Source organism: Rattus norvegicus, chromosome 6, assembly GCF_021556685.1.
Source record: "Rattus norvegicus strain SHRSP/BbbUtx chromosome 6, alternate assembly SHRSP_T2T, whole genome shotgun sequence".
Classification (NCBI taxonomy): domain Eukaryota; kingdom Metazoa; phylum Chordata; class Mammalia; order Rodentia; family Muridae; genus Rattus; species Rattus norvegicus.
This window is the reverse complement of record NC_141539.1, coordinates 22,232,894-22,246,299: the sequence shown is the minus strand read 5'-3', so window position 1 is coordinate 22,246,299 and position 13,406 is coordinate 22,232,894. Positions and strand designations below refer to the sequence as shown.

Genomic DNA, 13,406 nt, shown 5'->3' with positions numbered 1-13,406 from the left:
ATCCCCACTCCCAAGTTATAGACTCAATTTTTTCTTGCTGGTCTCATTAGATGCCAAGCTCCCCACACATGCACTAAATTCCATCTCCTGAAGGAGGGAGGCAGAACGTGTTATTCTAGGAGTCAAATGGAGGGATTTTACCCAGAATAGAGCATCAGTTCTGCTGGATGCTGTCAGTAAGTCAGGGGTGATGAAGACTGAGAGTTGACCTTTGAATTTAGAGATGTGTAGATCATAGGTGTTCTTGGCACAGCTTTCAGTAGATGGAGTAGATGAAGCCTGGAGGGATAGACTTAAGAACAGACTTCATGAAAATCCTGGGGGAGGTTTGGATAGATGTTACAGTACTGTACCTAAATTGACAAAATTGATAAACTAGACGTTATTAGTGTATATCATACCTTATGGTTTACGTAACTGTTATAACTATGTTCAATGTATATCTAAGAGAAAAGGCCTTTTTAATGGACAAAAAGGGTGAGATGTGGATTTGATTTAAAGCTCATATTATGGGTTCCCAAATTACACCGACATTTGCTTGTCTACAGCCAGTGGCTGGGCAGGGAGACAGAGGCAGGACTTTGAGGTTCCCAGACAAGGAATGAGAGGGAGAAGGAGACTCACCATTGCTGAGGAAAGAGAAAGTCCCAGCCTGAGAAGCGTAGGACAGAGAGACAGAGAAACTGCCAACATGTAAGAGTTGGGAATCATGGCCCAGGAGGCTACAGGCCTGGGTCCATGGCTGCCAAGATAAAATATAGGTTTTAGTAATTAATAATTCAGGAATATTGGAAGGGAGAGTGTGTTAAGAAGGGTTGGAAGTGGGCTGGAGAGATGGCTCAGCCTTTAAAGGCTAGGCTCACAACCAAATATATAAGAAGGGTTGGAAGTGCCCAACCATTGAGTTGTTTAAGACATATTAAAATAAAAGGCTGTGTGTGTGTCTTTCATTTACAAATCCACAACATTAGGGCAGTAGGAGAAGCATGCACACACCCTTCAGGAGTTTAGATCGGATTAATTTATTACCACTTCAGGGAGACATGATTCATTTGGTAGAGCAATTGCTTTGTATGTTTGGGGTTCCTGTTCAACACCCAGAACAAAAAAAATGGTGCTGAAGAATAAGACTCAGAAACACTGCACATATAAAATTCTTCCGGTGGGTTTTTCTACAAATGGGAAAAAAAGGCCAACCGCTAACAAAGATAGCGAACCCATAGAACTATCCAGCAGAGACAGAAAACCTGATGTAGGAGAAATGGCGTTTGCTAAAGCAATGCCCTTGAGGACATAACGCCCTTGAGGCGTTTAGTGCATATGTGGGGAGATTGGTGTCTAAGGAGACTGGCAGGAAGGAATCAAGGCCATCACTTGGGAGTAAGGATGGTTGAGCTGGGGAGCTGCAGGTTAGGGAAGGAAAAGTGTGAAATGCTCAGGGTGAGTGAATGACTGTATTTGTGTGTGCACAGCACAGTACAGAAAGGCTGTATCAAAACTTGTGCTCATGGATTTTTTTTAAAAAGAAATTTTATTTATTTACTTATTTATATGAATACACTGTAGTTGTGTTCAGATGCACAAGAACAGGGCATCAGATCTCATTACAGATGGCTGTGAGCCACCATGTGGTTGTTGGGATTTGAACTCAGGACCTGTGGAAGAGTAGTTAGTCAGTGCTCTTAACCACTGAGCCATCTCTCCAGCCCCAGGCTCATGGATTTGAGCTAGGAAATGGCATGGTGGTTCATTTTTTTTCTAGCCAGGTTCAGCATCTGGAGAATAGTTACAGACTAGGTAGAGGACGGTACTCCACATTATTACTACTTTGTCCCATGAAAGCATGACTATGAAGGGAGGCAGGGAGATGACAGTGTACTTAAGGGAGGGACTGGAGTGATTGCCAGAAATTTGGCCCAAAATGGAGTAAACAGGGTCATTAGAGGAGTGTAGCAGTGAAGAGGTGAGATTAAGTGGGCTTGGGGATTTGAATACCAAACGGACTGATCTGTATAGGAGAGTCATAGCCCAATTAAAAAATGTAAACCTTGTTAGTTTTCCTAAATACCGTCTCTCACAGAGTCTTGCTTGATGTCCCAAGGACTCCATCTCTCAATTCTCCCGACCCTCAATGGATGTATGTTTCACACTTGAGCCCCTTGGCACATTACATACCATACTTATGTATTTGTTTTCTCTTTCTCCTCACACGCCAAATGCATAGGATCTCTCAAGAGAAACACTAGAATTCTTCTGTCTGTCCCTACAGTGTTCCTAGGGCAGACTCTTGAACTTAGATCCAATCACAAATTTCAGACTCCAGTGAGGTGAGAAGGTACCCAGTTGTTTTAGGTTGGGTTCCCAGGAAGCACGTTCCGAGGCTGAACATCACCTGAGGAGGAGCATTCAGGTCAGTGAGTAGGGAGTGGTCTTGGATCACCACTGGCAGCAGGGAGAGGAGTGAGAAGGGATTAGGAGGAGCAAGCAGTGGAGCTGCAGTTCTGGTTTTACCACAGCCTCAGCTAACTTCTGGGAAGCCATGGAGGTGGTGGCCCATAGCGAGGCTCAGGGGTCTGAATATGCAGTCATGGGATAAAGGATGCTCCCAGAAGGTGCATCCCAGGAGAGGCTGCAGCTGGGGCAACATATCCACCCGAGGGGGAGATTCAGTGGCAAGTCACCATGCTCCTCACAGCAGCCCCACAGTGTAACAGCTTGCTAGGGAGTGAGGGCACATGCAAGGCATTTCGGATGGCGCTTGCGTTGGAAGTGGTGTCAAGCAACTTCTGGCCCATCTTCATTTGCTCAGACCTCTTCTCTTCATGGAACGTCTGTCTTTCTGCCCAGTTACTTTTTTAATCGACCGGAGCATTTTTTTTGCCCTTCGTTTCCACTGATGATCGTCATGAACCCATCTTTCAGGATGTACTGTTCATAGAGGTCCCTGAGGACAATCCCAGGTCAATATGTCCTCACTAAGTGCTTTTGAATATACAGTCTGGGAGTCTGTGATTGGTCGAAGCTAGTTTCCATTGGTTTTATTTTATTTTTTCGAATTGTTCTTTTTTACCAGGATGTCTCCGGTTCCAGGCCGGATCTCTCGCTCCGGCTAATTTTCTTTGATGGGGAAGAGGCCTTTCTTCACTGGTCTCCTCAAGATTCTCTGTATGGGTCTCGGCACTTAGCTCAGAAGATGGCATCAAGCCCTCACCCTCCTGGATCAAGAGGCACCAACCAACTGGATGGCATGGTCAGTCTGAGTAATTCCTTGGCTCTGTAGCTCAGTCCCTGTCTCCAGAGCAAAGGCTGCTGAGACCAAGTAAAGACCTAAAAGAGCCACGAAATCCTCAGAGCACTGTTTATTGTGGAACATTCCTTGGCCAGCACTGGATTTTTGAGGAATCCCAGACCTAGAGAGAACGATTCTGTGTTAGAAGCTGTGTTTGGCTGAGCTTAATTAAAAGGATGTGAAAACGAGATTAAGGAGCCATTAGATTCAGTGTGGTTTAGAGAGAGCAGCCGCCCCACCAGTGTGCAGTATGGAGAGAGAGAAAAGCCCTTTCCAGACAGAGGAGGGTGGGAACCCCGGCAAGGGGAGGAAAGAGGACAGAGAGGAATTTCCCTTGTGTTTAAAGCACTACCGTGGCTGCAGTGTGGATGCTTAATTTGATGTGGTAGATTAATGTAGCATTTAGGATGTGAGGGTAGAGACATTTTGAGGATGCTTTAAAATTCTGCTGCAATTACTAAATATGGGTCCAGCCTCTAACCTCCATGATTCTCCTTCTGTAAATGTCCTCCTGTGACTCTCTTCCCGTACTTGACCAATCCTCACTCCGTCACCAAGTCCATACCCCCCCCCCCCCCCCCCACCGCTTATGCTACTCTCGGGAAGTCATTCCTCCCAGTGTTCTCTATTTGGCTCTGACACACTTCCTAAATCCTGCCTTCACGCATGCCTGCTGATTGCCATCCTATGAATCAAATGAGCAACCGGTGTCCTCTAGATTCTTTAACGCTCCTTATGTGAGCATGACTTTCTGGGGTATGCGGACAGCTCACTCTGAGTCAAAGGCAAATGGTCATCACTTGTTTACTCGTGCCTGAGCCGCTCAAAGGGGTTCAGACAAATAAGAGTTGATGCAGAAAGTTAGTAGTTACCTATCAGCCCAGATATACCATCCACAGTGATGGAAAGAACCATCCATTTCTCAAACAGAGACCTAGCCAATCTCATGAACTTGTTCCTATTTCAAACAAGTGTTTTCCCAAATGAATGAATATATATTTCAGTTGCACATATGTGTATGTGTATATCATTCATGTATACCATGTCTTTGGAATCTTCAAACCTGAAAACATTGATCTACTATATGTCAGGTTTCACAGTAGGCAGTTACCCACACAGTATTTCACTTATTTTGCTAATTCTGGAGGCCTTAATCTAGGTGGTGGTCTTCAGGAAGTGAGTCCTCACACCTGCTGATGTTTTATGGCTAAAATGAGCTAAGAGAAATTGGCTTAATTTGGCAGGCTAGAGCTAGGAGACTTCAGAGAGTAGCCAGATGGATCTCCTTGTTTGCTATACAAGGAAATAGCGATCCGGTAGCATGATGTATACAGTTTCCTTTAAAGGAATTCTTACATCCCTGTATGAGTCATAGTTTCTGTCATGCTCACCTATCATTACAGATTAAAGTTAAAAATGCCCAATGATAATGGCATAGATTAGACAGGTTTGAACTCCCACGCGAACACAGAGCAACCGTATCCTTTTCTCAAACTGTAAAATATGCCTCAAATCTCCCTTTTTAGTTTATTTTACTTATGCTCTTTCGATGCATAATACATCCCCATTTAACCATGTTGCGAAAGCAAGATCTGCAGTGTTCTCTAAAATGGTTAGCAAATAGCGTTACTAACCCCCCTTTTCATTTAAAAAGCTCTCTGTGTGATTCTTGATTATTAAAATGTGTTTAGTTTTGACTGTTTTTCTCTGCCGATGGGTCTGAAACATGCTTGGGTGACTATGACAGAGCAGTATTTTTCTCTCTTAGGATCTGTTGGTCTTACTGGATTTAATTGGAGCAGCAAATCCAACATTTCCTAATTTTTTCCCCAAGACTACCAGATGGTTTACTAGACTTCAAGCAATTGGTAAGCATCACAGTTACTAAAGAGCAAAGCGCCGTTTCTTCCTACTGGCAAGCACCACACCTTAAAACTCACAATTTATGATTTAAATGTGTTATTTAAATATTTAACCTACCTCGCTGGCATTTGTCTTGCCCTACCAATTAGTTTATTATTCCTAATTCTTCAGCAGTCCCAGTTTAGTTTCTTAGGTGGAATTCTATTTTGAAATGCAAACGTCAAAACACTCCATTTATAGATTCTTAGAAATGATGCCAAAAGATACTCTGGAATTTAATTTAATTTTCCATCTCAAATTCATCTCCTTTGTCTTTCCCCACCAAGGAGTCCGTGTGCTTCCCTTAATTCCGTTTCTGAAACGCACACATCAATAGATTGTACCTAAGTGTGATTAAAATCTATTGCGCTGTCCTTGTTTGTGGAATTTACATTTTAACTATTTCTTTAATTGTATAAGAAAAAAGTAACCAATGGATAAGGAAATATAAGTATTGATAGATAAGAATACTATATTTGGTGGTAGTTGGGGCTTTTTCAGTTTTCTTAAAATCCCATTGTACTTGCTTCCTAGTTGATACTGTTTTACCCTTGAAATTTAACTATCACAAAAATGAACAGTGATCCCTGGAATTATTTCCTTGTTTTATCATCTCATGATATCTGACCATTTTGTAGCAAGCAGCACATGGGTTATGTACATGAGTTATATGCAACAAGACAGGAGTGATGGGTTGTGTAGGCAGGTCAGTCGTTCTCAGATCTCAGCACACATCAGAATCCCCTGAGTTCATGCGAATGCATGGATTACTGGACTGTACCCTGGATTTCTGATTCATTAGGTCAGAGGTCATGGTGGCTAATTTGCATCTTTCCATTATTCTCTGGTGATACTGAAGCTGCCAATAAGGAACCACACCTTGAGAATCACTGACAGACGTCACAGTAGTCTCCCCACAGAGTGGCCAGGATGATAGACTTCATCTTACTCCATTTGCATAGGCCCCACATCCCTCCATAGGCATTCCCCATGCACTACCTGGTTCTATGAACATCTGCACCTGAGTTTTCCCAACACCTTTGACTCTTACTTTCTCATTCTCAATCTCCATTTTTCTATTGAGCATCAACTCTTAAAGAGGTTTTCACCAGCACCGCCAGTGTCATGTGTGACTCTTTGTCTCTATTCTCCTCTACTCCAAAGTGATGTATAGGTGCAGAATAGACTCTTACTGTCATGGGTGCAGTGTAGACTCTTACTGTCATAGATGTGGCTGTGTTTGCCGATACATATCTAGAGAAAAATTCCACGCGTGATAAGATTTCAAGCTCCCTAAATAAGGTCGTATTCTGAGTCTTGAACAGAGACAATGAGATGCTCATCTAACGTCTGACTTCCGTCTACAGAACAGCAGCTCTCTGAGTTGGGTTTACTCAAGGATCATTCTTTGGAGAGGAAATATTTTCAGAATTTTGGTTATGGAAATATTATCCAGGATGACCACATTCCATTTTTAAGAAAAGGTAACCGTGTGTGTGTGTGTTTGTGTGTGTGTGTATTGTTGTGCATTGTGTTTTCTCTACTGTGGCTACTGTATTTATTGTATATTTTATGTGCATTTTGAAATTTTTCTTTTTTTTTTTTTCGGAGCTGGGGACCGAACCCAGGGCCTTGCGCTTGCTAGGCAAGCGCTCTACCACCGAGCTAAATCCCCAACCCGCATTTTGAAATTTTAAATATTATTGTCACATTCTTTCTTATCTTTTATTTTTATTTTGTGTTAATTGTATATAGTGCTTCATTATGACATTTTGTATAGATGTATATAATGTACTTTGATCATATTCCTCTCCCTTTGCCCTGTTGACCCCTCCCTCTTGTTACTCCCCGCCCCTTTCATGTGTTTTTTTAATGAGCCAGTGGGTTTTGTTAGGGTTGCTTACAGGGGCAGAGTGGATGAGAGTTTATTTATAGAAGTATGGGCATCTTACTAGTATGTTCACCACTCTATGTCTCTCCCTCCCACACCAACCATTGTAACTGTGTACAAATGCTCAGGGAGGGGTGAGGCCTCGTGAGATCTTCTACTCTCCATGACATGATGTTGTGGGCCCAGTCTTACAAAGATCCTGTAAAGGTCACAGCTGTCGTGAGTTCAGGAGCGCAGTAGCCTTGTCATGCTAGCATTTCATACCATCCTCCCGTCATGCTAGCATTTCATACCATCCTCCCGTCATGCTAGCATTTCATACCATCCTCCCGTCATGCTAGCATTTCATACTATTCTCCCGTCATGCTAGCATTTCATACCATCCTCCCGTCATGCTAGCATTTCATACTATTCTCCCGTCATGCTAGCATTTCATACTATTCTCCCGTCATGCTAGCATTTCATACCATCCTCCCGTCATGCTAGCATTTCATACTATTCTCCCGTCATGCTAGCATTTCATACCATCCTCCCGTCATGCTAGCATTTCATACTATTCTCCCGTCATGCTAGCATTTCATACCATCCTCCCGTCATGCTAGCATTTCATACCATCCTCCCGTCATGCTAGCATTTCATACCATTCTCCCGTCATGCTAGCATTTCACACCATTCTCCCGTCATGCTAGCATTTCACACCATTCTCCCGTCATGCTAGCATTCCATACCATTCTCCCATCATGCTAGCATTTCATACCATTCTCCCGTCATGCTAGCATTTCATACCATCCTCCCGTCATGCTAGCATTTCATACCATCCTCCCGTCATGCTAGCATTTCACACCATTCTCCCGTCATGCTAGCATTTCACACCATTCTCCCGTCATGCTAGCATTTCACACCATTCTCCCGTCATGCTAGCATTTCACACCATTCTCCCGTCATGCTAGCATTTCATACCATCCTCCCGTCATGCTAGCATTTCATACTATTCTCCCGTCATGCCAGCATTTCATACCATCCTCCCGTCATGCTAGCATTTCATACCATTCTCCCGTCATGCCAGCATTTCATACCATCCTCCCGTCATGCTAGCATTTCATACTATTCTCCCGTCATGCTAGCATTTCATACCATTCTCCTGTCATGCTAGCATTTCATACCATTCTCCCGTCATGCTAGCATTTCATACCATTCTCCCGTCATGCTAGCATTTCACACCATCCTCCCGTCATGCTAGCATTTCACACCATCCTCCCGTCATGCTAGCATTTCATACCATTCTCCCGTCATGCCAGCATTTCATACCATCCTCCCGTCATGCTAGCATTTCATACTATTCTCCCGTCATGCTAGCATTTCATACCATTCTCCCGTCATGCTAGCATTTCATACCATTCTCCCGTCATGCTAGCATTTCATACCATTCTCCCGTCATGCTAGCATTTCACACCATTCTCCCGTCATGCTAGCATTTCACACCATTCTCCCGTCATGCTAGCATTTCACACCATTCTCCCGTCATGCTAGCATTTCACACCATCCTCCCGTCATGCTAGCATTTCATACCATCCTCCCGTCATGCTAGCATTTCACACCATTCTCCCGTCATGCTAGCATTTCACACCATCCTCCCGTCCTTCCCCTTCCTTCCATCTTTATCACCTTTTCCTTAATGCTTCCCCGAGACTTACATAATATAAATGCCTAATTTATATCATGGCTTACCATTCAACAGTCACTTTCCTCACTTTAACCAGTTTTTTGCAGTCACCATTACCTAATGTATAAAGAATCTTCCTATTCCCCAAACTATTTAGCAACCTGGTGCCATTAGATAGCTTTCTTTAATGGTGAAAGGTTCCAGGTCTCCAACCGCTGCATATAGTTGAGAAATTAATCATGAATAATATTGGTATATTTTGAATCACTAAGCCCATGTTCCTTAAGGTTGAATGAATGAAATTTATATATTAATGTTTTGACCCACATAAAATTATTTTAAAAGATCAAAAATAGACACTAAATTAATTTGAATGAAAGCCCATCTTTAAAAGGAAAATACTTATTTTGCTATAAATAAGTTTTGACCAACATGTGCCTTATGAATTTATATCTATAAGATAAATGTTAGATAATTAAACAAATTAAGTGATAAGGAGACATCACCTGGTCTATATTGATAGAAGGTACTATTCAAATGCAGCTTGCAGTTCATTAACATCTTCTTGCCAGGTACTTGGACATGCCCCTAACTAAAAAGTCCGATCCCTAGCCAAGAAGCTATTTGCAATTTATACCCACTGAGAGAGGGGATTTCTTTTCCTCAGTGGAGTGACCCTGGGTATGTTAACCATTAATCAAGATAAAATGTACTCCATTTCGTGTGTGTGTGTGTGTGTGTGTGTGTGTGTGTGTGAGAGAGAGAGAGAGAGAGAGAGAGAGAGAGAGAGAGAGAGAGAGAGAGAGAATGAAATTGGGAGGGTAGGGACATGGGGGAGATCTTGGAGATGCTGAGGAAGGGAGAAAAATGATCAAAATATATCTTATGAAAAATTAAAGCTAATAAATACAAATGAAATAAAATGAAACAAAAGACCATTCCTTTATCAGCTCCTTTCTTTGGATTATCAGATGAAATGATAGAGCCCATTATTGTTCATTGATATGGAAGAATATGTGTCATGGAATGTCCCTTTCCTCATCTTGCCCTTATCAGTAAATGATCTACATTTATCCGGCTGCTCAAGTCAGCATGCTGGGAGCTGTCTTAAATTCCACTGAGTTTCTCTGAGTTCCACTTCTGAATCGTGCACTCGTGGGTGTTTAAGTCTTAATGATGGTCACTTAGGTTGAATCTTATATACAATGCTGAACTTACACAATAATTCCCATTTCTCCCAATCTGCAGCAATCTAGGAGTGATAGGAATCATTAAATGAATTGGTTAGTTTGGCCACGATGCCATCCATTCATGGCTTCTCTTTTCTCATGACAGACATTCTGAAATATTGACAGCATCTTTGTTTCTTCATAACCGTAACATAGTTAGGAAACCCCAGAATCCTCTGGCATCCTGCCTTGCCTTGCATAAAGTTAAGCTATATTCTTGCCCTTCATTCAACTTTGATGTGGCCTGGTTGGTAAGAAAGATATTCTGGGGGGGTTAGCGAGATGGCTCAGTGGTTAAGGGCACTGACTGTTTTTCCAAAGGACCTGGGTTCAATTCCCAGCACCCATGTGACAGCTCACAAATGTCTGTACTTCCAGTTCCAGGGGATTTAACACCTTACAGAGACACACATGGAAGAACACCAACGCACATGAAACAAAACCAAATAAATTATTAAAAAAGAGAAAGATATCCTGTGTCACAATGTGAAAGTCTAAATTAAGTTAGTGACTTTTAAGTAGCCTTCCTACTGGTCTCTAAATTTTTACTATTGCTTCTCATTTTTTTTTGCACATAAAATAGAATTATCTTTTAACACAGTAAATCAGATTATGTTAATACTTAATTGTTTTAATTCTCCTGGCTTGCTGTCATATAGAGTAAGACGGAAAGCTTTATCATGGCCTAATAAAGACTTCCATTTTCTGATTCTGTTTCAAAATCATCTCTCATTTGTGTCTCACTTCTTTCTGTGGTTTGGCCACATTGGCTGTTGTGCTCTTTCCGTGCTCAGGGTAACCTTGAGATCTTTACATTCCTAGATCTGTGCCTGGCCTGCTTTCTTTTGGGTTTGTGCTTCTATCCAAATGTTAGCTTCTGGAGAGGCTCTTCCCTGGTTTTAAATAGCTCCTTATTCATCCAGTCCCCCTGCCTGCCCTCCATCCTTATCCTCATACCCTGTTTTGTGATGTTTGAAAAGCTTTAGCATCGCCTATGACTATGTCTTGTATGTGTCCATTTGTTTCTCCACTAGAATATAGACTCCACATAGGCAAGGTCTTGCCTTCCACTCCTGAACCAAGAGCTTTGCAGGCAATGGGTGACTTATCGTTCCCTTACTGGATTAATTGACCTTTGTTTGACAAACCTTAATGTGCTTGTGAAGCAATGAATTACCGAGTGGCTTATGGATCTTTCTTTACCGGCAAATGTCACTTTCTAGTTCACCCCCTGGGAATTCTTACTCATGAGTTGCTCCTCTCCTACAGGTGTCCCAGTTCTTCACCTGATAGCTTCTCCTTTCCCTGAAGTCTGGCACACCATGGATGACAATGAAGAAAATCTGCACTCGTCAACCATTGACAATCTCAACAAAATCATTCAGGTCTTTGTGTTGGAATATCTTCACTTGTAATATGTGAATTTAGTTTCTGGTAATTGCTTCTGCAACAACTTCAAGACATCGTTTAAACCATCTGACGCCAGATAAATGTTGTGTGTCCTATAGATTCATTCTGTAGGTGTCTTTGAATATGCGGTCAGCAAATTGTAGAATTCTATGATGCCCTCACTAAGTTTCCTCTAGAGACAAGAAACATGTAAAGAAATAAAAAATAATTTTTGAAACTCTTTTGGATGAAAACTTTAAAATGACATTAGATTCACTTACCAATGCCATAGAATTGCAAACAATTCTTAAGTACAATGACGTTGTACTGTATAGTGGTAGTTTTATATGTGACATTATATAGTGTGTTATATAATATGTAATGAAACACAGACATGTACTTTGACAGTCCTAAAGTTTCTTTTAGAAAAGCTTTGTGGAGTTTATTTCTTGGGAATTAAAGTCTAAATTAAATTGTATATTGTGAATTTGTTTTTCTTGTGCATAAATGAGAAAGTGTACGTTTTAGTGCATGGTCCAGTTTTCTAGACTTTTGCACCTTTAATTTACTTTTGTAAAGATGGTATAGTTGGTGACAAAAACCATTACAAACAAGGTATAATCCCATTGCATTAACAGAATAACTATTGCCTTTTTGGTTAGTCTCATGCTTTACTGCACACATTTCTTAATAGGTAGAATCAAGCTATATCTCTAATTTGGAGGGTTCCCCCTCTAATGTAATTATAAGACATGTATTTCCTGTTTGTATCTTGGGTTAAGATAAAAACAGAAAAAGACCACAGAGTATACCTTCAAGAGTTAATATTAAGAAATCATAACAATAGCACATAAACTATGAAACTTTTTTGTGTGTGTTTTTCTGGTGTTCTAGTTTGGTAGATAATAGCATTTTTTTTTCCTGGAGACACATAGGCATCCTGAGTTATCTTCAGAGACAGAAAACAATTATCTATTATGTATCAATCTTGAGCAAGTGAACACTTAGGGAAATCGATCATTTCATAAAAATGAAGTTAGTTGGGGGCCACTGTTCCCTACATTCAGGGCGGAAATGGAGTGAATAGTTGTTCTTCTAAGAGTGGGTAGAGAGTGTCAGGAACAGGATACGTTTGGAAATATTTTTGGTTTTAAGTTTAATAACAGTGGAAGTAATGGAAAGTGATTTACTTGCTGAAATATAAGTTCTAGGCAGGAGAGAAAGTATATAATTTTAGTTATGTGATTACATAATTATTCACAATGATATAATTACTATGCTATATAAAACATTGGAATTTCATTTTTTACACCATTAAATTTTTCTAGAGTTTCTCTTGCAATGCTGTTTCTAAGGTTATAAGAGATACTGCGCCTCTGTAACCTAACTTTAAATTTGTTCTTTTTCTTAGTTTACTTATTTTATGTGTACAACTCTTTGCCTGTCATGTGTACGTGTGCACCATGTATGTGTCTGATGCTCCTAGAGGTCAGAAAAAGGCATCGTATTCTCTGGAACTGTTACACATGTTTGCAAGCTACCATGTTGGTGCTGGAAACCAAACCTGGGTCCTCAACAAGAACAAGTGTTCTTAACCACTGAGCAATCCAGCCCCACCTAATCCTCCCTCTCCCTCTCTCTCTCTCTCTCTCTCTCTCTCTCTCTCTCTCTTTCTCTCCCCCCTTCCCTCCCTCCCTCCCTTCCTTCCTTTTTTTTTTTGAGACAGTCTCATGTATGTGAGGCTGGCCTTGAACTCACTATGTACGTGAGATAACTTTGGACTTCTGGCTATCCTATTTCCAACTGAGATTACAGCAGAGGTTACAGACATGCCTCTTTGCATGTAGTTTATGAAGTGCTGGGGATGGAACATCAAGGGTATGTTAGGCAAGTACTCTGTCAACCGAGCTACCTCCCCATCAAGAGCAAATAGTTACTGAGTGACATGATTCTGTGTGACAGAAAATGCTAAAAGTACTTCACATGTGCTTGCCAATACAATCCTCACATCACCTCAAGAGGTGGGTGGTATCATTACCATTA

General features: G+C 41.3%; 1 protein-coding gene across 2 annotated transcripts in view; it reads left to right on the top strand.

Annotated features, from left to right (window-relative positions):
• Qpct (glutaminyl-peptide cyclotransferase) overlaps positions 1-11,841 on the top strand; it is a 33,307-nt gene extending 21,466 nt beyond the window's left edge. For both annotated transcript variants that reach the window (NM_001134557.3, NM_001399516.1), the window contains 4 exon segments: positions 3,074-3,250; positions 5,058-5,157; positions 6,559-6,675; positions 11,244-11,841. In NM_001134557.3, the coding sequence (NP_001128029.1) occupies positions 3,074-3,250; positions 5,058-5,157; positions 6,559-6,675; positions 11,244-11,389 (540 nt within the window). In that variant the 3' untranslated portion in view covers positions 11,390-11,841.
• The last annotated feature ends 1,565 nt before the right edge of the window (positions 11,842-13,406 follow it).